Genomic DNA, 26,431 nt, shown 5'->3' on the forward strand with positions numbered 1-26,431 from the left:
TAATTAATTAGCAGACACAAATCCGAGGAGGGTGTTGAAGTAGAAAAAGTTGAATCTTACCAGATCTTATTTTCTAGTTTTATATTATATGTATAGTTAGATGACCTCAGTTAACTGATAGTGAAATATAAAAAATAAGTATTTCAATGTTGATGTTCATAAAATGCAATCCCAAATATTTTCAGTATTACTTACATATAGCATAATGAAATTCTTTAAAAGTATAAACGTTGGATATACTTTACAAAGATACATAAGTCACTCCTTTTAAATCTTGTTGCTTTTCAAGTTAGAATGTTTTGTCCTGAGCAAGTGTATCTGTCAGTAGTTACATTCCATGTAAATATGAGTTGATGGCTTTTCTCACCTTTATTATTCCATCTCCAGATTTCTCTATTACAGATTTACTTTTTTTGCTGTCCTCATTGCCCATATTAATTGCTTTATGCCTTATTATAATTAATTTTCAAGATAATTTTACTTGCATTATTCTCTTTACCCTTTCAATGTGTTTTAAGTTCAGTTACTGTTACTTCCATTCTGAATTTGAAATGTTGAATTTAGTTATCTTTCATAAAATATGTTTTTAAAGAAAAATGAAGATGAGTAAGAAAGGCATGTTAGATATGGTTCTTTTCTGTGTGGATTAACATAACATTTTCCCTTATGTTGGTTCTTGAAAATGTGAAGGGCATAGTACGTTACTCTCAAGGAATATACATGATGAATTTCATTTTTTAAATCACTGTTTGTTCTTCTGAACAAAATATTAGGGAGGACAGTTCACCTTTCCTGTCTTGCCAAAGAGTAAAACAAAGTAGAACTAATAGAAGAAACTATGAAAACATTTATTTTCTATATTAGTTAGCTATGCCTAATTAACATTATAGGCATATAAAAATTTAAGAATTTTTTTTCAATATTACCAATGTTAATGTTGAGATTTGATAGTTGGACAGATTTTTTTTTTTTAATGTATGTTACTTGTTTTACCTTATAGATGAAAAGAAAGTTGGACCATGGTTCTGAGGTCCGCTCTTTTTCTTTGGGAAAGAAACCATGCAAAGTCTCAGAATATACAAGGTAATATTAAGTGTGATAATGTGTTCTTTCATGATTCTCATGTTTCTTTAAAGAGTTGATGTTTCTAAAAGCATTTCAGCTTATTCTCATAGAATTATAATGTCACTAGTATTGCAGATGATTTGACACATTTTGAGATACCTGAAAATTGGGAAATACATCATTTTAAATGAGAAGAATGACTGCCACTATAGCTTTATATTTGTTACTAATACATTGAAGTAAGACACAAGCAGGAGTTCTCTTATCAACAAAATTACTAAATCACAATTTTTAAGGAGTTCTAAAAAAGTAAACCCTAAAATATGAACATGAGCAAATGTATCTTGTTACTATAGCAACAGTTCTTCTAGGGTGGAAATTTATGTATGAAAAATTGAAGATACATTTTAGCAGGGAAACAAACCTCACAATTACTAACACTAATTTCATGATATTACTGTGTTAAAAATCCCCTTTTATTTGCTTGGCAAGTCTTATGTTTTTAATGCATACATTTCTGCACCAATATAATAGTTCCCATAACAACTAAATACAATTGTAGTCTTGTTTTGTGCATCATTCCATCATTTTTGGATTTTGCATCAGTATAAAACTTTTCCTACTCGCACGCTAATTAGACTAACTGAAGCACAATATCTATTACCTAGCCAATTAAAATGGCTTTGGATGTCGTTAGGAATGTGGTATTTTAAAATTTAAATGACAAAAGTATCTTAAGAGCTTTTTTAGGTTTTCTTTGCATAATTGTCACCTCTTCAAATAACTGATTAAAAGTTAGCTATAGAAACCATAAGAACTTCATGATGGTGACATTTCTTCTTTTTTCCCTAAATATTTTGATTTAGAGTTATTTTTGTTCCATAAGATGAAGTACAATTACACTGCTCAGACATAAGGTTTTGTGCTTGAACATGGTACAGATTGCATCTCTTTTATTCAGGGAAACTGTCTCAATTTTTATTTCATTCACTTGTGGAAAATATTTCTTTCAAATGCTCTGTCATGAAACTTAGATATCATTATTATGATTTAGAATTAGCTTTAGATGAATTATAATTAGAATTATGATTTATAAAACTATTAGTTTTATATGCACAAAATGGAGAGATGATAAGATAAGTGATTTCCCCATGTTAACTGTCCCCCTCGTACTTACTCTTTGCCTTCTGCAAATTTCACTGTTTGGCACTAAAACCAGGGGGTGTAGACAAGTAAAATTATTTGCTTCATTTTTGCTTTTCCCTCTAGTCTTGATAAAGTATTTCTTGTATGAGAAAGTTTAATGTTAGAGGTGAACTTTTTTAAATGTATAGATTCCAATCAGCTGTACAGTTTTGGTCTTCTATTAATATGGATGATACCAGGACAAAAGGTATTAAATTATTCAGTTGTTTTTAAGATGATTTAAAAATGACTGCTGAATTTTTACTACAGAACAGCATTTTAGTAAAATTTGTTTTTAGTTGCTCATTTTTTATATTGAGAATGCAACTGAAAAGGTAGAAGCTCTATTTTTAATCTTTTAACATATAATTGTACTAAAACAAACTAAACAGCATATTGATTCCATGTCTTTTTATGTACTGACAAAGATGTCAGTACATGTTTGATATTTTTAAATTTGGTGGGGGTCAGACTTGTAATACTAAAATGAAACTGACTTTCCATCACTTTTTATTAGAGAATATTAGTTATAATCATATAATCTTCATTTTGGAGAAGAAAATAGAGCTTACCTTTGATAGGAGAAAAAATAGATTTAATTCTTGAATGTTAGAGATTGTTTTAGATGGATAATGTTAAAAGATTTAAAGGTGGTAAATATGAAGATCTTTCTGTAAAATGTGACAGAGATACATTTTTTAAGAAAATAATGAGATATATTAGATGGATAACAATTGGGGGAGTTGTTTCCTTAGTAATTCATCAGAGCTTAATATTCAACTATTAGGATACAATTTGTCTCTTCCTTGGATTTAAAACATTCTATTATCAAGTTCAATAAATTAAAAGATTATCTTACAGTTGTAATTGTGTTAACTGAATCTCCCTGCTCTTTTTTTGAAATGTCTCTAAAATAGAGAGATGTTCAGTATTTACCTTGAGTTTATAAAAATTCATTAGGTATTTAAATTAGAAAGTAAAGTTCAGCATATTAATAACATAGTTACAACTATACTTTTCTCTGCTATTAATTAGTCATTTTTAAAGAGTTGGACAATTTTAGAGAGAGATCATCTAGTATTACTCCCTCATTTTACTAGTGGCAGAGTTGAATTTTAGGTTTGTTTTGTTTAAACTATCTTCAAAGTTTAAATTATTGGATGAAAGTGTTTAGATGATCTCATTTCATTCAATTTTGCATGTAAGTTCTCAATACTTACCATTTTGAGTAAATACATTTCCCATCAAGGCTTTTTACTGTCAAATAATATCTAGACTAAGTTATAAATAACAACAGAAAGTTAGAGAGTAATACTATATACAATTTAGAAGGCATTTGTGGCAAACTTCATGAATAATGTCTAGTGGATTAGTGATCTAATGTCTAGTGTCTAGTGAAATGTCCAGAACATTTGAAAATACTACTACATATGAATATTTTAAAGTGTTACTATCTCACACTCCTTTTTATAAAGTATATTTAAACTTCTACTTAATTATGTCACTAAAGACCCATAGTAAAAAAAGTGGGACCTGTATCTTCTAAGGAAATATTTTAAGATTATTTGTATGTGTCAGCAACGTGCAGTTTTGCCAAAGAGATTGTCATTTGATTGCAGTTAGCATTAGCATTGCTGGGACAATAATAGGTGGTTATGTAGGAGAGAGGAAGCTAACTCTAAGAATAGCAGAATAGGGTTTGTGCTCTCTGGGAATAAGCAAGAAAATAATAATTCTGTTGATTTTTGAAATATGCCAGATCATCATTTTTACTAAATTATTATAAATTTATTGTTTCTAAATAATTGTATAATTATATATATATATAATTAAATAATGTTTTTCTTAAATAATATGCATCTTTGTTTCCACTCTTCTATTTTCTGTAGTACCACTGGGCTTGTACCATGTTCAGCAACACCAACTTTTGGAGACCTGAGAGCAGCCAATGGCCAAGGTCAACAACGACGCCGAATTACATCTGTCCAACCACCTTCAGGCCTCCAGGAATGGCTGAAAATGTTTCAGGTGACATGTCTAAACACAGTACTTGAAATGCTTCACTTAATTGCTGCAAAAAATAAGAGATTATTCAACCATGAAAAAGGAACTGTTACATGCTACACCATGGATGAACCTTGAAAACATTATGCTAAGTGAAAGAAGCCAGACACAAAAGGCCCTATATTGTATGATTTCATTTATATGAAATATAAATATCCAAATAGGCAAATTCGTAGAGACAGGTAGTAGTTTAGTGATTGCTATGTCATGGGGGAGGAGAAGTTGGGACTACCTGCTGATACAGAGTTCCTTTTTGGGCTGATGGAAGTATTCTGGAACTGGATAGTGGTGATGGTTGCAGAGCAGGTTGGATGTCCTAGGAACCATTGAAGTGTACATTTAAAATGGTGAATTTTATGTTATGTGAAGTATATCTCAATAAAAATGATGTTAAAAATAAGGGAGCTCATTTTGATTTTTAAGTGTATTTACAGAGAGTCTAATGCTTATTTTGTATAAATGTGCATTTGCATTTTTCATTGCTTTTTTTAGATAAGACCTTCCTTTTCTCCTTTATGTTTGGGTTTCTAGGGTTGCTGAGTGTACTTGTATCCTAATCTACATTGCATTTAGGATTAATGTCGAACTCCACTAATTGGTGACTGGTGGTAATTTACCCTTCAGTTTTATCCTAGTAGCCTCCAATAGTTGATGCAGCTTCTTTACATCAGTGCCATGCTTGTATTTGGCTTTTTGTGTTCAAATTCTGATTACTATATTCTACATTTAAATTCTTTGAAAGTTTACTGGGAGAGTTGGCTACAACTGAACCTTGAATCTTATGAACTCTGTAACTCATGACAGTGATATTAAATTGGTTTATCTCTTCTTCCAGTGAGGTAATGCATATAAATCAAGTATTTAGCAAAACAGTTGTCATGGATTAAACACTCACTTATTCTTTGTATATAGTAACTTAAGGGAATAATGAAAAGTGAAGATATCCCTGATATTAGCCACCACACTAATGTAAAATGAATATACTTCCTTACCTCTGCCTGCTTGATTGGTACCTGCAGGAATAAGAATACAAAAGGGAAAAAGAAGATACTTTATTTGACTTTATTTGATATTTCAGATTTTGGAATGTCCATTTATGTAAATCCAATAATTTAAAAAGCTGAATAAATGTCCCCAGATTTTTCTAAAAGTAGCTGGAGAACTCACTTAAATCAATGTTGCTTTTAAATGGATTTTAAAAATTGTTTTCTACCTGAAAAAAATTGATTACAGGCAGAATAGGATAACTTTTGTTTTTAATTGGTAACTGAAAGGTGAGAGCAGTGGTTCTTGGCAGGGAGCAGATTTTCCCTTGGTTGAGACATACTTGGTTGTTACACTCAGTGGGGTGGAGGGCAGGAGACTGTTGGCATGTAGCGCATAAAGTAAACGTAAAAGACAGCCTCATACAGCAAAGAGTTATTTGGCCCAAAATGTCACTTTGAGCACTGACATTGAGAATCTATGGGTTAGAGGAATGAAAGTTATATTTTATTGTTGTTTTAAAGTCATGAATCACTACAATTACAAAGAATTATTTTCATAATCATTTGTTGATTAAACTTACCTTTCACCAAAGATTATTCCCTCTTTTCCTCCTGTTCTTTTACCTCAGATTCATGATTTTTTTTTAATTATTTTTTTTTCCTATGAATGCCCTCAGAATTCTAAGTTTTTGGTCTCCTTCTTTTAAAATGTATCCATTAATAAGAGGTAAAAATAGAACTCGGACATTTACACAGTCTTTAAGAAATACTTTAAAAATATTCCCTATCTCTGATTAAGCCAAGGAAGTGGGAATATGGCTATGTGTTGTCATGTTTGCCCAAGCTTATTTGTGAGCAACACAGCCCTTGAGAATAGTGCAGCAGTTGATTTCATACCATTTTTATAAGAAAGTACTAACATGAATGAAAATTACATTATTAGTAATAGTTGTATCACCATTGTTGACAGCCCCCAAAATGTTTATTTTATATGAAAAGTTTTATTTCTTTATTTCTTATCAGGAGGTAGTCCATAATGAGATTTATTTTTAATGTGATAAGGCCCCATTTTTTCCAGTGTTTCATCAGAGTATCAAAATATTATTTGCTAGCCATTTAGGTTTTTCCCCAAATTTAAGAGAACTTTCTTAAGTATCGACTTATAGTATAGAGTATTTGTGCTTTATTTTTCAGTGAGGGTGGTTAGGGAATCCTTTGTACAATGTTTGTTTAGCTGGCTCATGCTTTTCTTAATGAAATGTCCACATGTTACCACATACTGTTTGTCATCAGATCTGGGATACCATAGATATTAGATGCATCCCAACTTCACAAATGTTCATTGTGAACAAATAAACTTGTTTCTCAGAATTTAATGAGATTCAGTAAACTAAAGAATATTAGGCTAGCATTTGTTCTGTAGAAAAACTCTTTTGATTGCTTTTCAAACAAGTAGATGCAGTGAAGACAACTCATTCTTAGTCAATAAGAATAACGTGTAGAATTATCCCTCCTGATAAAGAATTATATATATATTTTTTCAGATAAATATTCTTGTAGCAAAGAAATCTACTAGCAACAAAAGGTCAATTAGAGAGGAAGATCAGGACCCTAATCCTTTGAATACCATGTCTGTCTCTAGACACACCCAGGCCCTCATTGTTGCATGCTGCCCTTTATTTTCAGGGCTGGTGCCGAAGTAACTAGAGATGAATCACTTGCCTAAAGGCTTATGATGCTTCAATGCCTAACTTGTGGTGAGATATAATCTAGTAAAGTAGGGGAATCATGAGGTGACCTATGCGGTACAGTTGAGGGATAATTAAACTGGCATAATTTCTACTGATATGCTCTTGGGGGCATTTAATGATGACTTTTCTGTTGCATAACAAGCAAAACGGGAGAGCTTGTCCCCTTAGTGTTCTGCTATTGCTCCTCAGGTGGTAATACAGCATTGTTTTGGTCCAGCTCCATCTATTCTGACCAAGACTGTGTACTCAATTTGTTAGTTGAATTGAGAACAAATGATATGCCATTTTGGATGAAGGGAAATTGAAACCGAATGCCACTGCAAAATAGAAGTGCAAATTAAAAACAAAACAAAAATACTCCAGAAATTTTGTAGTTTGAATTTTTCAGTGACCATTGTTCCTGCTTTTTTCTGGCAGCCAGACTGATGCTTCAGATCATCAATTTTGGGGGAGAGGATTGCCCATTTTTATTTGTTTATTTATTTGGGTTTTCATATGTGGTTTTTCACTTGAAAATTTTAAGCTAAGTAAGACACCATAAACATTAACATTCTCTTATGTTGAAATTTATATTCAGAGGCATCCTGATAGAAGCACTTATGACTTAGAAGAAAAAGTTTTTAGCCCAAATTCTGGCTTTGTCACTAAATAAGTGGATAACTTCATTGATACTATGCAGCCAAACTCACATTTGTTCTCATCCTTTGTAAGATAGATAAAAAGCTAAAATGTTGTCAGAAGGGAGACAACATGTAAATGTGCTTAAAGCTATACTTGGAAACACAGTGGGGACTCAAAAATGTTAATTTCTTCTCTTGGGAAAGAGCCTTGTGAGCCTCAGTTTTCTCAAGTCTGAAATAATAGCAGTAGTTACATCCATGTGTCATTAGGTTAACATCTTTAGCATTTGAATCAATGCATATTTGCATTGCATTAAAACTATTAATAACGTACTTGGAAAATACCTATTATACTCAAAATGATAAAGTAGAAAATATGTGTTTTAAAATTGAAAGTGGAGTAAAAACTACTGGTGTTGAGGGATTTAATTAAGATTCATGGTAACACTTAGAAATTGTACATGTCCTCTAACTTACTTAGATCTTTATTTGCTGGTCAACAAAATACTAAAACAGAAGAGTGCTGAAACAAAATGACTTTCAATTGTATTTGAGACAGTATGCTCGAGAAGCCTTGTTGTGTGTGAGGAAGAGTTGAAGAAAGTCATGTATTTAGCCTTAGAAGACTAAGGGAAAATGTGTCTAAAATTTTGCAGACTTCTAAAAGGAGAATCAGGTATATTCTTGTTTCCTTCACAAAGCAAAACCTCGTTCATATTCCCTGAGTTAAACTTATTTAGATCTGACCCACAGTAGAAGGGGAGATAGTAAGTATGCCAATCCTGGAACTGTTCAAATAGACTGGGTAACCATCTGCAGGAGGTTCTTTGCCACATTAAGTTCAGGTGCAGTGCTGCCTAAGGTCATAAAATGAATATCTGGATGGGATGCTAAAGACTGTCCAGGCTAGTAACTACTGCTGGTTTGTGAGGCACCTGCATCACTTCTGGATGAGTTGTTTATTTAAAACATAAAAAAAAGTCCTCAACCCCACCTTGACCACTGAATCAGACACTTTGATGGTGGGTTGTAGGACTCCTGATTCTTACACTCCTCAACCAGCATTTGGGAACCACTGGCCTGGGCCAAGCCCCTCATTATGTAAATAGGGTTTCTGCAGCTCAGACTTATTAGGGGGCTTCCATGTAGTTTACTGGTGGAACCCAGGCCCTGGTGACAATTCAGTGCTCTTTGCACTCTTCTCTACTACTTGTATTCTCCAAGTATCTGAAATAAAATGCCACTTTCAAGGGGAATTGTCAAGTTTGCATTTGCAGGTTTTGTCCACAAATCAAATTTTGTTTCTCCTAGTCTTTTCTGAGTTTGGAGGTTTTTCCTTTCCCCTTCAATTGATCCTACATAACTTGACCATGAAAGGCCAAAGGAAGATGCTTTTTCTTTCCCAGGACAACTTCTTTTCAGAACAGAAGGAAAATAATTATTATCAGAATTAACCAACACCTTTGCAGATAAAGAAACTTAAGTCATGTGGAGGTTAATATGTAACGTAATGAGTAACTTCCTCCAAAAGTTGGGTTTCCTGATCCCCAATTCAGTGCTCTTTCCATTAGTCCTCATTACAAGTTGTTGTGGGTTATTGTTTTGTTTTAATAGAGCCATTAACTGCACAGTTTTCAAGTTAATACGTACTTCCCTTGCTGCTAAACCATGTAATGTATTTATGCAAAATGTGGAACCAATCTCGAAACCAGACAAAGCAAGTCCTAGTGATACCATCATATATAAAGGCTAGAAACATGCTCTTGAGAGTTTTGGGATAGTACTGGTACAGTATTTTCTGACTTCTTGGGGATTCCTTTGTTTATTCAACAAATACTAAGTACTTGTCAGGTGCTAAGTCCCCCTATGGCTCTGGAATACAATAGTGATAATAATAGAAAAAAAACCTTTCACAGAACATACATTCCAGTTAGGAGGGGGTGGGTTTGGAGGTTTGGAACTGTTTTTTAATTTTAAAACACTGCCCAGAGAAGATCTGAGGAGAAAGTAGAGAAGCAAGCCATGCAGGTATCTAGGGAAAGAATGTTCCAGGGAACAGCAAGTAAAAAGGCTTTGAAGCTGAGCATAATTGGTGTATTTAAAGCACAGAAAAAGTGTCTGCAGCTAACACAAGTAAACAAGAAGGAAAGGACTAAGAAATTAGAACTGTGTAGGCCAACCTAGACTTTGGCTTTTACTCTGAGTGAAATGAGGGGCCACTAGAGAGTTTTAAGCAGAAGAATGACCTTTAGCAATATCGCTCTGACTACTTTGTGGAGAACAGAATGAGGAGGGCCAGGGTGGGAAGCTGGGAGACTAGGTAAGAGGCTACAGGAATAATCCAGGTGAGAGAGGATAGTGCGTACCTTCAGCCAGTGTAGTAATGATCAGATTCTGTGTATATTTTGAAGTTTAAAGCCTTGGAATTCATTGATGGATCAGAACCATCTGATACACGGAGAGACTCAAGGATGAATACAGAGTTTTTGGCCTGAGCAGCTAACAGAATTGAGTTATATTTTACTGAAGGAGACTTATGGACATGTATATGTAAAGAGAAAGATGGAGGATATGTTGTTTCTATTACATATACAAGAATAAGTGTGAAGTAAGCAATTTTATATATAGGTCTGGAGTTCAAGGGGAGAAGTTCAGGCAGGAGAGGGAAAAGCTGCCTATATGATCTAGACCTTTGTTGGAATCATCTAAGAGATGTGATTTTAAGTAATTAGGCTGTTGAATATGTATGGTCAGTAGTAACAGTCTCATTTACTATGTAGTTTACAGTTTATGTTTCTAATCTTTGTCAGTGGTATACTTTTCAATAAAATGTCGCAAAATAATATCTGCTGCATGTATGTATGACTTAAAACGAGATTTAACTTTAATTTTAATTGTTATTTTGTCTTCTTAAATATTACTTAAAACAACAAAAATATTGTTTAAAAAGTTTAGAAACATTTTGCTATCCAGGCATAATTTTTGTCATGCACTTTACCTTAAATATAAGTTCTGACACAGTTTTTAACATTCACCTAAGTTCTGAATTAGTTATTTATCTTCTAGTCTGGCTTTTTTTCTTACTACACCCAATTCCCTAAAGTCCTTGATAAAAAATATTTTTCTATCTGTTAGCAATCATGTACCATGTATTGATATTGTTGTTCTGTTCCTTTTTAAAAATAGTAATGATACATTGACCCCAAAAATCTTATATTAAACATGTATATTATATTACCTTAAATTAGAAATATTATAGTAGCTGTTAGTCAATATGTATAATTAGTAATGTAGTAATAGTAATAGAAATATTTTTCACTATCTTTTTACTATGCAAGATTACATAGGATATTTTTATATTTGTATAAAAAATATAACTGTAAACACTCCAAAAAATATTTTTAAAGCAGGTATTCGTATATGCAAAGAGATTAAGAAGTTTACATTAAAATTATTCTGCTATCAAGTGACATAATTAAAGCTGCATTTTAATAAAGTCAGCATAGTTATCCATCACCCAAAATGTGCATGTCCTTATAATAGTGTTCATGAATCTGTATAATATAGATGGAGAGGAACAATGTATTGTAAAAACCCACTTCAAATCCTGTGAGGAATGTAAATCAATAAAGCAGAGTCTATAGTACTAACACTAAATAATAAGAGATGAAGAGATTGATCAGTATAAGTTTTGTCAGAGGTAAGTTTTGAACCAGAATCTAAAACTATGTCAGTGAAACTGAACAGAATAATCAAACTTAAAATTAACTGCTTTTAATTGGCCATGTGTATGCTTCTACATGTATATGAGTAATTGTAAGTTCTCTGTATAAATCCTCACCCTAACCATAAAGGATACCAGGTGAGTACTCACGGAGAATGTTCTAGTATGTATATGCTTAGAAATACAAGGAAAAGACACAACTTATTAGAGCCTGTTTCTTCATATTAGATGATAAAATGGGGATATTCATATTCCTCAGGGATTTTTATGATGATTAAATGAGATGTTTGTGATAAGTACAATGGACGTACTGCTAAAAGTTTATGGATAGTGGGGAAGAGGTGAACTACATTATAGATTCTAAAGGGGTACTTTAAAAAATACTTTTAAAAATATTCTGAATAAGGCTTCTTATATCCTCAATATATCTCAATTTTCAGTTATTATCTATTTCACATGTTACAAAATCCAGGTTCCTAGTTTGAGCAAGAAATGGAATATCAAAATCCAGATCTTTCTAGCTCCAATCCTCACATTTTCTTTCTTCACCCACTTCCAAAATGGACATAATAATTCACAAAGGTACTTAAATCAGCCTGCCCAAGGATGTTCTTTCACTTAAGTATTGCAAGGATATATGTTTTACATTATCATTGTGAGGGGAAATTCTAACATTTTAAATTATTCACATGGCTTTTAGTTTTTCCTTTTGAGTATCATGGCCTTTTCTGTGCAGGTATTCCTGAATGGGAATTTTTTTTTTTTATGAACAATCCCCTAGTATAGCTTAAAGGAACTCATATTTTTTAAGTATAATTATGTGTTTTTGTTTTCCCGTAATGTAGTGCTTTCTTATCCTTTTTTCATCTTTGTTCATATTGTAATTGTACTGCTAAGTGTAGTCCTAGCTACTATTTTCTATTGTTTGCTGTTTTTTTAATCTGGAATTATTTTCACATAACATATCTAAGTGCTTTTTTGTGGAAGACACTTGTCAGATGTATAGTATATCCAGTTATTAATTTTTCTCTAAATGCTGCTGCCAGTTTCCTAACTCTCAGATGAGTACCTCATTAAAACCATCAAGTTTTATGGTACCCACTAGAAAGAGAAAGGAAAATCATCTGTCAGAGTTCCCTGTTTACTCAAGTAACTCAAATTGATGTTTCTGAATAAAGTTTTCATTTCTCAACTACTATCTTAGTGGCAGAGAAACACAAAACAATTATAATAATGTGCAAAAATATTCTTCTGTCAAAACCACGACTTTTTCAAACTTTTACAAAATAAAGTTAACTTGGTGAACTTGATGAAACTAAATGATTTTCACTTCAATGCCTTCTGGAGAAAGTGTCACTACAAGCAGCCGCTTTTTAGGTTGTGTGTAGATGTAGATGTTCCTTTATGAGTTTATACTTTAAGACTATTAAAATAATGAAAATTTCTAATCCCTCTTTGATAGAGCTGGAGTGGACCAGAGAAATTGCTTGCTTTAGATGAACTTATTGATAGTTGTGAACCAACCCAAGTAAAACATATGATGCAAGTGATAGAACCCCAGTTTCAACGAGACTTCATTTCCTTGCTCCCTAAAGAGGTAAGGATTATACATTATATTCATTGGGTGCTATTTGAAAACATAACCTCAATAGCTACCACCTTTAAACATTGTCATGCTAATTATGGTATTCAGTATTGTCAGTTCAGCACTCTTAATCAGTGTGGAAGAGGGCTGTAAATGGTAAGCTGCCATGACTTAATGATGTAATTCTCAGATTAAAGTGCACTTACGGGCTATGTGACTTCTGTCCATCGTGCAATAAGTCATATAAGAGAGTAAGCGATTGAGTTGCAGTAATTTGATTGCTTCTTTACCAAGATTTTCTCCCAGGTTATTTGAAGTCCAACTTTAGTTGTCTTCATTTTAGTAGTAGATTTTTTAGAAATCCTGTTGTTATTATAATAGCAATATTGTTTAAGACCTTTTGAGACTAATAATTTTATGGCTGTTGAATTCTTCTGTTACTTAGATTGTGTAATTATTTTGAAGTATATGGAATTTCATATGTGTATCTTTTCTACTGATCACACCCCTTCTCACCTTCATTACACACACACATGAATAATCACAGATTTCCTGTATCAGTTACATTCTTATACCATTTCTTTTGGAATTATTTATGCCCATTTGTTTTCATCTTTATATAAGCTGGCACTATTTTTTATCATAGATTGCAATCATATGGGCATGGGCATTCTTGGCTATATAAATGAAGCATAATTTAGGTGTAGTTCTTTATTGATGTTAGGTTTCCTAGTTTCATTTTTCTCAGCAAACAAATAAAATAACATTAAATAATCCATTAACCATGATTTATACTTTCACAGATTATGTATATGTCACTAATTATATGTCAGCTAAGAAGACAATATAAAATATAATATACTATTGAAAGGATCTTTAAATTTCAAATTTAAAGAGAGAAGAAGTCAGTTTTTTCAGATAATCTTTTAAATATCCTAATGGCATTAAAAATAGTCCCAATAAAAATTTCACATTTCTGGATTTGAACTGATTATTTATTGGATATGAATAAAATAGTTTCATCATATTTAATGTATGAAACTAAGTTATAACTGCCAGAAAAAGCAAAGGAGAAAAAACATCTTTTTCCTGAAATGTTTCTTTTTTGGAGTGACTTTTAAAAGTGACATTGTGTGTCCCAGAAAAAAATTTATATTCTTGCTGGCTCATTCTAAAACTGAACCCTTTGAATAGCTTTGGCTTATGAAAGTGACATAAGCTCTCTTTGCTTCCAAAAAGATGTTAATAATAGGAAGCACTTATATAAGTATTTGAAAGTGAATTTATTCACCTTTGATATAGTCTTCATAGTTTCCCTTGATACCCTACTTATTTTAGAAGGTAGTATTTTTGTTAAAATGTAGGCTTTTTCTTAGTATTTGTCCCCTTACCATTAAGAATGGTGATTTTTTTGTTTTGTTTTGGATTTGTTTTATTTGGATTTCCACAGTACTTTCTTAACATGCAAAAATATAATTTAAAATCAGAAGAATATGAAAATATTTTTAAGAGTCTAAGAATTGAGCACAAATTATTAATAGCTGGAGTAAATGCAGTAAAGATTTGTTTGGATTAACTGTTCTTTTAAAGATTGTCCAAGGAAAAAGAAGTGAGGCCGGATAGGAGAATGAAAGTGAGCCCTGGCTAACCATATCACTGTGTTCTCCCTTTTTTCAACTACTAGAAAAAATGTTTCCTATTCTGAAAAATGCTTTATTTTATATGTGGAGAAATAATGGTATCAATCTAAGTGCTTACAGAAACTAACATCACATTGAAGACCAACTGCCATTATTTAAAATGTTATTACATTCATGTCAGAAAGTAGACTTAAAATAATTTTCTTATAATTCCTTTCAATGGAGCTCAAAACTCTTTACCGCCAGCATTTACTTAGTAATCTCTAAAACCTTATCAGAAATCTCACTAATCTCACGTGGGAGGTTTGGGATAAACAGCATTATCCTTATTTTATAAGTAAAGCCAAGAAAAGCATAGTAATATATAGTAGATGATCTAGAACAAAATCTAAATTATAACATAGGATCAGCCAACATTTTCTTTATTATTGTTTCTTTTACTAGTTCAATCCACTGAAACAGCAATTCTGAGAAACTATTAGCTACCTTTTAATATGGTCGTCTTTTATATAGGTTATAGAGAAAAAAAATTACAGCTCTTGCTGAAATAACAAGTTTGGGCAAGAGAAAAGGTAATTGAAAAAATTTTTATTTTAAGAGCTTCTATCTGGTAGAAGTGATCCTTACAAAGAATTACTAATCTAGATTTTATCTTTAAGACAAATGAGTTAGAAACCTGCATTAACTAGGTCATATGACTTGGCTATAAGAAACCCATAAACCCCTACTATGTTGTAGAAATGTCACTTGGGACAGTGCCCACTCTCTGTCCCCTATAGGAATGCCACATGAGAAAACCTTACTTCCTTTGAGGGACTCGTATACTTCCCCATAATACACTGTAATTGCTGTCTCCTTTTTGTTGCCAGTTTAATTGAAAAACTATGTATGATATTGTTGCAAGCATATTTGTATTCTACTTTTTCCCTTGTTTAAACCTTCCTTTCTGGCTTATTCTTTCTTGGTTCTAGTTTTCTTTATCTTAGTTTTCTGTTTCGTTGTGTGTCTTTTCTATAATACTGAGTAGTTTTAATAGAACTGGCTAATGTAAACAGGCAAACATTTAGAAAGCTGAAGCTCATGAATTAGGGCCTTTGCTGTTTTAAAGTGTACCAGTTACCTATGGAGTTAGCACTTCAACTTTCCTCAGCAGCTGGGTTTCTTTATATTTTGTTTTAATACATGTAGATACTGCCTAGATGTCCTCTTACTTACCAGAAATAAAGGAAATTTTATGTGTTGATATTGAGAGGTACCTTTGAAAACAAAACTGCTCTGGATCTGTTTCCTAGGGTTTAAGATCCACTGAATATTTCTGTAAATTACCTCATTTCTACTCCAGCTGGATAACTAAAGCAACAAATAGACTTTTTCATATGGCCAAAGTAAATATCTTGGGCATTAAATAGCATCTCTTTTCCATAAATATAACTTTGTGTCTGATTATTTCTGTTAAATATCACTTCACATAGAAGATTAATAATACAGTATTATCACATTACCGTTATACTGACACTAAGTGGCATTTGTTCATGCTTTGATTGATAATTTCAAGGGGAAGTGGCTTATGGAGTATCCATTAAAAAATACAGTGTTGAGATATATATATGTGTGTGTGTTTGTATATGTATTGTATATTTGTAGACACATATATACATAGACCAGGACCCAGTTTCTATATTTGATACTGAATGATCTCTGATAGAGAATAATTATTCCACAAAAGTTTTTCATGGTCATTTATCAGTAGTAGTTTAAATTGAATACTGACTAGTTGAAGTACTTTTTCTATAGAATGTACTAATGATTAGATCTCTATACAGAGTCATTGGGAAAACATAGTTTATATCATGTAATTCCTATTTAGCATCAAAATAATGCAAACTGCTTTTTATTCCATGTATGGCCCTTGGCTCTTTAAATAATTGTTTTAATCCTTGTAATTTAATTTATATGAAAACTAAACTTATTGCTCTATTTTAGATCATTGTCCTAATACTATAATTTAAATTTTTATGTGATTTGTAAGGCTAATTGAATAAGCATACTCAGAAGCTATCATTCTTCCTTTTCTTCTCTTTCCTCTTCCCTTATTTGAATGTATTTTATAGACTGAAAAAAAATCAGTGGTTTGTAAGTATTGGACAGAAAAATTTTAAAGTCAATGATATTTCAAAGAGCTAGTGATATACAAGCCTGTCTGGCCCATCAAGAAAATTCTCATGAGCTATGTAATTAGAACCCAGTTCCTTTTGCATATCTTTGGAGTAGTAATTGTCCCCTTTTGTCATTTACAGTAAAGGACATAAATGTTTGAAAAGTTCATCATTGTGATAATAAACACTTTGATGTTTTAAAGAACTATTAATTATATATAATTATGGAAAGTGATCTGAAATCATACCACACAGAATATATGGTAATCTCATTTCTTACCTTTGTTGAGTGAATTTACAGTGTAGTGGGGAGAAAAAAAAGACAAAATTTAAACAAATAAAGTAAAATAAATACATAGATAAATAGAGTTGAGACTCACAGAGCAAAGGCAAGAGCAGAGGCAGGTTTAATACGTATTCCTTGCAGAAGTGGAGTTAGTAGAATAAAGTTCATTAAAACTAATAGAGTAGGTTTTACATCTGGTGTGTATTTGTTAAGAGTGGATATTAGGAGCTACTGCCTTTCATAATTTATAAATTAGAATGTAGAATTATATTTATCTAATGTACTTCATCCTGTAGAGAATAATTAACTTATTATATATATAAACTTTAAAATATGAATTTACTGTGCCTTTTCTTTTCATAGCTGGCACTTTATGTGCTTTCATTCCTGGAACCCAAAGACCTGCTACAAGCAGCTCAGACATGTCGCTACTGGAGAATTTTGGCTGAAGACAACCTTCTCTGGAGAGAGAAATGCAAAGAAGAGGGTAAGGTTCAAAATCACATAGAGAAAATATTTGTACTTTAAAAAAACAAGGTGATTCTGAAAACAAATACAAAAAATATAAATATATGTACAAGTAGTATAAAGGGTGGATAAATGAAAAAAGAACTGGCAGCCTATCAAAGAATCAAGAATGAGTCTTCATTTACATTCACCTACTTAAATAAAATCCACAGGCTCTTCCACATGCTCAAATGAGCTAAAACAAGAACTATATGTAATAGCAAATATATTAGATTTGCTTCCCAGTCTCTAATACAGCTAATAAACAAAGAAAAAGTCAAGATGAGGACAATCTAAAGGAAACCTAAAAAACAAAACAAATCAGAGCTAAATCCAGACCCACAGACAAAGAGAACAGATTGTTTGTAGTTAGAGGGAGGGGCTTGAGGGGGTATGAATGGATGAAGAGGATGGAGAGGTACAAACTTCCAGTAAAAAATAAGTAAGTCATGGGGAGGAAATATACAGCATAGGGGATATGGTCAGTAATATTGTATTAACTTTGAATGGTGACAGATGGCAACTATATTTATCATGGTGAGCATTTCATAATGTGTGTAATTGTCAAATCACTGTTTGTTCTACACCTGAAACCAATATAATATTGTATGTCATTTATACCTCAATGAAAAAAAGACAAACCAAGACCCAAATTGCTTAAAATAAGATGTAGCTAAATTTCTGCCAGTGATTTCATGGAAAAAGGTGTCCTCTCTCTCTCTCTCTCTCTCTCTCTCATACCTATACTTAGAAATAAGGTTTAAATTGTAGTTATCCTTGGGAGAATAACTCACTGGTATGAATTCATACTAATCCATTGGTATTCCAACTAATAAATGACTTCATTTAAAAATAATAATAAAATAAAGGAAACCAAAAAATTAATCAGCAGTTAAATACTCAAATATTCTGTTTTTCATTTGTTCCTTTCTTAGTATTTATTGAACACCTTCTATGAGCTAGACATTCTTAAATGTTAGGAATATACCAGTGAACTCCCATTTTCTTCCCATCAGGAAGCTTATGTTCTTGAAAACTGTAAAAAAAAAAAATCTCCTTTCTTAGTAGAGGAGTAGGCATCATCCATATTAACTAAAGAAAGGACGTTTTTTTTCCAGCGGGCATCTAAAAAGATAGTATTTTTGAAAAATTATATGAAAGTATTATTTGCCTTGACAAGCAACTTTTTGAAAAAGAATCAGAGAGTGAGACAGATATATTTTATAGGATATCCTTCCCTTTGTGAAAGTTATATATAGTTGAGTGGGAAGCTCTGATGGTTAGTAAAACTTGAAGGTGAAGACCCGGGATACTTGGTTTGTCATCTTGCCTGTGTCTTGGACTAATGAGTGAACCTTTTCTTCTCAAGTGCCCATATGTGTGTGTGTGTGTGTATATATATATATATATGTTAAGGGGGATTAATCACTCCTGCCTTACGTTCTCTCATAGAATCATTAATGACTTTTTAAAGAATTGTGGGAACATACACATAACATAGAATTTATCATTTTAACAATTTTTAAGTATAGAGTTCAGTGGCATTTAGTATATTCGCATTGTTGTGTAACCATCACCACCATCCATTTCCACAGCTTCCTCATCTTCCCCAACTGAAACTCCATCTCATTTATAACAATAACCCCTTAGTCCTCCCTGCAGCCCCTGGCAACCATCATTCTATTTTCTGTCTCCCTGAATCTGACTGCTCTAGGTACCTTACGTAAGTGTAATCATACAATATTTGTCCTTTTCTGCTTCACTTATGTCATTTAGCTCAATGTTATCAAGGTTCATCCAGGTGGTAACATGTCAGAATTTCCATCTTTTTTAAGGCTGAAAAGTACTTTGTTGTATATATACATAACACTTTTTGTTCATCCGTGCATCCATTGATGGACACTTGGGTTGCTTCCATCTTTGGGCTATTATGAATAATGCTGCTATGAACATCTGTGTACAAATATTTATTTAAATCCTTGATTTCAGTTCTTTTGGGTATATATCCAGAAGTGGAATTGCTTGGTCCTATGGTAATTCTATTTTTAATTTTTTTGAGGAAATGTCATACTACTTTCCATGTCAACTACACTATTTATATTCCCACAAGCATTGTACAAGGGTTCTAATTTCTGCATATCCTCACCAATATTCCATAAATCAGTTTGAGAAGGAAATGGTCAATACAAAAACATGCCATAAGAATGCAAACTTTACATTAGTATTTTATTACAAAATTGGACAGTGTCTTGCATTCCCTGGTTTTGAGCATAGGGGAAAATGAGACACATTATAAAACATGTAATTTTTATTATTGGTGAAGGCAGTTATACTTTTCCACTCTTTAAAACTTTAGGTATTGATGAACCATTGCACATCAAGAGAAGAAAAGTAATAAAACCAGGTTTCATACACAGTCCATGGAAAAGTGCATACATCAGACAGCACAGAATTGATACTAACTGGAGGCGAGGAGAACTCAAATCTCCGAAGGTAACTGAACCGATACACAGTGTAACAGAAACCGTTAATCAGTTTTAGCACCTAGTATACTCTTTCACTTCTTGGCAAATGGTGTAACTTGACGCCCATTTCCTGTAGCAGAAAGAAAATAAAATATTTTAAATAAGTGAAAGTGTAACCAACAATATTGCTGTATTATTGAGTTCTCTAACAGCTCATTGTACTAGATTAAAAGATGAGTTGAATTGCATGTTATTGTATCTTATGTAAGTGAAAATTTCTGAATATTGTGTTGAATTTTGTATCATACACGTTTTACCTAAGAACTTGCTACCCTATCTGAGCACATAGTTGCAACATGATTTTTTTGAGGAGTGCCCATGTTGGGGTGTTTTTTTGGTGGCTTTGTATGTTTTATTTTTCCAGATTTAAACACTGTTCTGATTTTCTGTCTTACAACATTTCAAGTATATAAAGAGTGGCAAAATGCTTGAAATTCTTAGATATGTTTTTACAACTGGAGAAAAGCAATTTGGGGGGACACTGTTCTGTCAATATATATATGATATATACACTCTCCTGTTAAGGCCTTTTTTTAAATTTTAAGTTAAAGAAGTTAATAATTACTGTTACTCTTTTTAGTTAGTGGGTTGTTGAAGAAGTCAATAATTACTGTTACTCTTCTTAGTTAGTGGGTACATTTGTTTTTGTGAAAATTGCAAAGCCTAGATGCACAGTTTTTTGGTTTGAACAGATAAAATAGATAATTATAAAATACATATGAGTTTGAACTATCTTTATGAGATCTTGACTCAGCAAAATTTTAAGATTGTGTCTCAAATATAAATAATAGAATATGGAGACAAGAAAATGTTTAATGTAGTTGACCCTTGAACAACACAGGTTTGAACACCCCAAGTCCACTTACATGTGGACCTTTTTCAAAAGTGTTGGCAAAATTTTTGGAGATTTGCATCAATTTCAAACAATATATTCTTTTTTCTAGCTTCTTTTATTATAAGACTACAGTATATAATACATATACAAAATATGTGTTAACCAGCTGTTTATGTTATTGGTAAGGTTTCCAGTCAACAATAGGCTGTTGGTAGTTAGGTTTGGCGGGAGTCAAAAGGTACAGGTGGCTTTTCGGTTGTGCAGGGAGTTGGAGGCCAGTGCACCTACCTCACACGTTGTTCAAGGGTCAGCTATACTGGATTCATCAGCCAGTAAGGATGATAATGCTTCATGTTTTACATAAAGTTTAGTTTGAGAAATAAGCTACAGGTTGCTGTTCCTATTTATGGCTCCATTTTTATTTTCACCAGTATCTTTAAAAACATAATGAAACATTTCTAATGTGTACATCTATCTTGTAGGTGCTAAAAGGACATGATGATCATGTGATCACATGCTTACAGTTTTGTGGTAACCGCATAGTTAGTGGTTCTGATGACAACACTTTAAAAGTTTGGTCAGCAGTCACAGGCAAAGTAAGTTCATGTCTTTCTGCACTTCATAAGTCATTTTGTGTATGTCTTTGCAGGGATCAACCAGGGAAAGGAAAACAAGGATTCATTTTTGACCCTCACTTATTCTTATAGCAAATATCAGAGCCTCTAATTTAGCTTTTTCCTTGGCATGAAGATGATGTTTCTCATGATAGGCGTGTCAGTCGTTTCTTCTCTTATATACTATCTTTGTGACTTAGCTATTTTAACATTTTACAGATGTGCTTTTATCATTTTCTTGGCTTATCTTTTTCTACCACCTTTATTTACCATCTAAGACCTCCCTCCTTTTTAGTCATTTTTAAAAAAATATTGAGGGATATTTGTTTTTACTTGTAAACTGTTTTGTTGATAAAAAACCTGCGGGTGGTTTTGAAGTCAAGTAAATCTTGTTAATTTAGACTTATCTCAAACCCTGAGAGAGGGAGGTTAAGCAGACTAGGTATTTAAATAAGGGTTTAAAGAAAAAGCAATCCAAGCAGTCAGTTTCACTGCCTACAATATTATACTTTTATGGTTCTCTAGTGAATACTTATTTTTATCTGTCCAATGGAGAATATTTTCATGAATTAAGTAATTGATCATCTAAAAGGTAGTAGATGAAAGTGAGGTGGGGAAATGTATGTCTTTTAAAATGTTTTATAGTATGTTGATTCTTCGGCAAGAATCTTCTAAATGTTCCAAGTCAGATGGATTTAAAAAAAAATTTTTTAAGCAGCTTCATATTTCCATAGTGTAATATTAGTTTTGGATTTATTTCAGGGTTTTAATGTCTGTCTTTACTTGTCTAGAGGTACCTTGCCTGGCTCCTAACTACTGCCTTGGGGCAGATTCAGATGAAATGTGGTATGTAGCCACACCCCACACTGCTGGCATTCTGTCATTTAATCCATTCTCATGGAAGAAACCAAGTTGCAGTTGTAGTCTTATTTCCTCAAAGAGGCCTGGCTGGAGCTGTCACATGTTAATGATAATGTTTACTTTCTGTATACTTGTTTCTCACTGTGTGTGTGTGTTTAATACATAATGCTGCTGAATAGTCAAAGCAGTAGCAATGGGATCATATTATATTGATCAGAAAAATTATTTTCTGACACACCAAACAATCAAATTGAGTAAATAACTTTACTCCAAATTTTAATGAACTACTGAAATGTTATTTGAATCATTTTACTTTCTATCCAAAAGTAATCAGCTTGAGTGTTTTTCCAGTGTTTGAGGACATTAGTGGGACACACAGGTGGAGTATGGTCATCACAGATGAGAGACAATATCATCATTAGTGGGTCTACGGATCGGACTCTCAAAGTGTGGAACGCAGAGACGGGAGAATGTATACACACTTTATACGGGCACACTTCCACTGTTCGTTGTATGCATCTTCATGAAAAAAGGTAAGGTAAAAATCCCATAATGCTGGGAGTTCATCGTCTGTCACTTGTGAATTTGGGACCTTTTGTGTTAAGTTCAGCTTATATAGTATCTACTATGTTTAATAGAAAGATAGTGATAAAATGAGCTTTTAAATTAGATTTTAATACTTATGACTTAAGTGTGTTGGCTTAAAATTGGGGGTGTGTCTTTAGATTTCTTTCCTCATTTCGTAGTGTTGGCTTCCTCCTCGAAACTCTCTAATCTTGAATGATACCTTACTTTATTATTCTACATTTTGATTAATCATCAGTTTCAAAAAAATCATTTTCCCTTTTTTTGCTATTCATCTCTCTGCTACTGTGACAAATTCAGTTATTCAGGCTGCAAGTCCCTGAGTCTTTTTAATTACTCACCCTACCCCCATTCCATCATCTCCTCTATATCTAGGGAAAAGCTAAGGCCTGTGGGCTTTGATTTATTCTCTGATTACCTGTCACCTGAACTATTGACAGCTTTCAAACTTGGTCATCTAACTGTTTACACAGCTGACAGAGACTGTCCTCTAATTATATTAGTATCACTGCCCTTTGGGAGATCTCTGTTGCTCTCCAAATTAAGGAATTTTCAGAATGGTTTCAGTGCCTTTGCTGTTGCTTGTATCTCCTACAAAACCTCCCTGTTCAAGTCCTTTCTTTCTTCTGTTGGCATGTCCTCGTGGTACCCCTGTTAAACAGATGGGATTCCTACTTCATTTGTCAAAAAGGTCTCTCTGAGGGGTCCTCGCAGTGAATCCACTCCAGTCCTTCCCTTTAATTCTGTCTATAGCACCTTCTTTATTGAGAACCAAGAACTATTACATTAAGCACATTTCACACTGGATTTATAATACGAGAAGAGAAGTACCTTTTCATTTGTAAATTTAATCTCCTCTGAACAGTGTGCTCTACTATGAAAATTGAGGGAATTTGTACCAAGAGATCTTGCATTTCAGTTTCCATTATGTTCTGATTCAAATCTCTCAATGCTTTCATTTTCTACTCTTCTAAATGTGGAAACTTTGTCCTTTCTTTGTCTCTTAAGAATGACATAAAGGTACTGAGTTTTCAGCTCTCCTTTATAATCCAAAGATGATTGTAGTAATTGTATTACTCTAATCTTAAGGAGAATATAACTAATAATTTTGGGCCAAAGTTTTAAGGGAGTTCTACTGCCTCTACATGTATATCTTCTAAAATCTGTATATCTTAATGTCCCCATAGCCTACTGAATTTATAAATAAAAGCACAAGCAGCCTTTGTTTGATGACTTGTCTACATCTGGTTAATTTTACCAGAATTATATGATGTAAAGCATATATCTTCAGCTGTTTAAATTCTGCATTCTTCCTTGTTTTGTTGAATAACTTTCAGTGAATTTTTTCCCTCATCACGAAGTAAATACATGTTCATAATTAAAATTTGGGGCAATGGCAGAAAGAATAAAGAAAATTAAAATATTTTAAAAATGCTATACCCAGAGTTCTCCCCTTAACATTTTATACGTATTGCCCATACTAGCATTAAGTCTTCAAGTCAGGATCTTATTATTGTGCTCGGATGTGGTGGTGACAGCGGCTGCTCTGGCCACTCCTTCATGTTCATCCTCACCTTCGTCTTTGCCATCTTCTTCCTCTGAAGTACAGTACAGTGGTTTTTAAATGTTTCGCACCACTGCGAGGTATTTCTCCATCCCCCGTGGCTGGCAGAACCAAACAGCTTCCCATCCCAATCAGAGTATCTCACCTTCTGTATGTTTATATATCAAGGTTTTGCATAGGATTCTTTGAAAACAGGGGCTCCTGCTTAAGTAAAAGAAAAAAGGTTTAATGACCATTGACTTTATAAGTCATGTTTGCTCATGTTACCAAAAATTCTAATGCATTTGTTTTCTGTTTCCCCTCCTACAGAGTTGTGAGCGGTTCTCGAGATGCCACTCTTAGGGTTTGGGATATTGAGACAGGCCAATGTTTACATGTTTTGATGGGTCATGTAGCAGCGGTCCGCTGTGTTCAGTACGATGGAAGGAGGGTTGTTAGTGGAGCATATGATTTTATGGTGAAAGTATGGGATCCAGAGACTGAGACCTGTCTACACACGTTGCAGGGACATACTAATAGAGTCTATTCACTACAGGTAAGAGATCATCTCTTTCCTCTCCCTTAGATGCTCTACTGATGAATCCTTAAGTTATTTTACTCAGATAATCACCGTCAAATGGCTGATCCAAAAAAGACAAATCAAATTATCTTGCTGTTTACTTATAAAGTATATCCCACGATATACTTGGCATGAAGAAAGCATAGATTTTGAAACTAAGTTATTTGTTTCAGTTTTTCTGTGATCCATTTTCCCTCTTAAATACAAATATTTGTCTTGAACCTGAGACTTTGGAGCCCTGTGTTTTGCTGTATTAATTAATGAGTACATAGTCTCATAGGAGAATAACCTGAATTGTAATAAACTCCTTAGCAGAGGATTAATTTGGCCAAAAGCTGCCCCTTTGCCTTGATAGCAGAAAGTTAGATGGCCCATGTAATTGTGATTCCATCCCCATTCAACTGGAAGTGGAGCCTTTCTGCGTAAGGCTGCTCTCCTGTCACAGGACTGCTAATTTGTAATCATAAAGAAATATATTTGACTAAACTGATTCATTGGGTTTACATTTGAACCTGATATCCTTGAATAGGTTGCCATATTTTGAGATAAATAACAGTATTGTTAACAAGTTTAGAAGCTGGATGTTATATTTTCTGAAAGATAGCATTTTCAATTCAAAAATACTTCTATTATGTAGCTTATTTGCCAGGCGCTTCCCGTTAGTGATCAGCAAATTGGTACATAGTCCCAGTGCCTATAGTTCTGTTCTTGGGGCATTTGTGTCTTAATAGATGGAATATTGTCTATGTCATAAAATACTGACACATGATAAAGATGTTTGATAAGTTAGAAGAGGCCATGAATTCTGTGGAGAGGGAATTGGCTGCAATTGTTTTTATGTTTTGTGGTATGCTCACAACCTTAATGGGTATAATATTCTCATTTAAATAAGCCATTAGATTGAGAAGAGAGGTTGCAACATTATTATAGGTCTTCTGGGAATTGTTAAGAACTTATTGACTTTTGGTATAGGTAGGAAACTAGAAAAGATATATTCTCAAAGTATATAGATTACCTTTGTTACTAAAATGCCATCTCTTCTAATTCCATATAATTATCTGTTGGCACATTTCCTAACTGGCATTAAGTTCTTGTAAATGAAATTTTTATTTAACATACAGTTCTTAATGGAATTACTTTAAAGCATCATGACAGTTACCTCTAGCCCATTTCATGCGTTGGGTGTTGATAAGCATACCTTTTATCACAAGCTATGCCAGTAGTTTCAGCTTGCTATGGGGAGGTCAAACTTAAATGGCAATCCTTATTAAGTAATCCATGATCTATAGCTACTAGATGGCCAGATGATCTGAAAATAA

The 26,431-nt window shown here is 33.0% G+C and overlaps 1 protein-coding gene across 13 annotated transcripts in view; it reads left to right on the forward strand.

The window, feature by feature from the left end:
• The window catches only part of FBXW7 (F-box and WD repeat domain containing 7), a 223,707-nt gene that overhangs the window by 193,804 nt on the left and 3,472 nt on the right, over positions 1–26,431 (forward strand). For all 13 annotated transcript variants that reach the window (XM_073232572.1, XM_073232574.1, XM_073232571.1 and 10 more), the window contains 8 exons: positions 1,001–1,083; positions 4,140–4,278; positions 12,858–12,992; positions 17,426–17,549; positions 19,926–20,062; positions 21,412–21,525; positions 22,756–22,937; positions 24,863–25,088. In XM_073232572.1, the coding sequence (XP_073088673.1) occupies positions 1,001–1,083; positions 4,140–4,278; positions 12,858–12,992; positions 17,426–17,549; positions 19,926–20,062; positions 21,412–21,525; positions 22,756–22,937; positions 24,863–25,088 (1,140 nt within the window). The remainder of the gene's footprint in view (positions 1–1,000; positions 1,084–4,139; positions 4,279–12,857; positions 12,993–17,425; positions 17,550–19,925; positions 20,063–21,411; positions 21,526–22,755; positions 22,938–24,862; positions 25,089–26,431) is intronic.

The sequence above is a fragment of the Manis javanica genome, chromosome 3 (assembly GCF_040802235.1).
Source record: "Manis javanica isolate MJ-LG chromosome 3, MJ_LKY, whole genome shotgun sequence".
Classification (NCBI taxonomy): domain Eukaryota; kingdom Metazoa; phylum Chordata; class Mammalia; order Pholidota; family Manidae; genus Manis; species Manis javanica.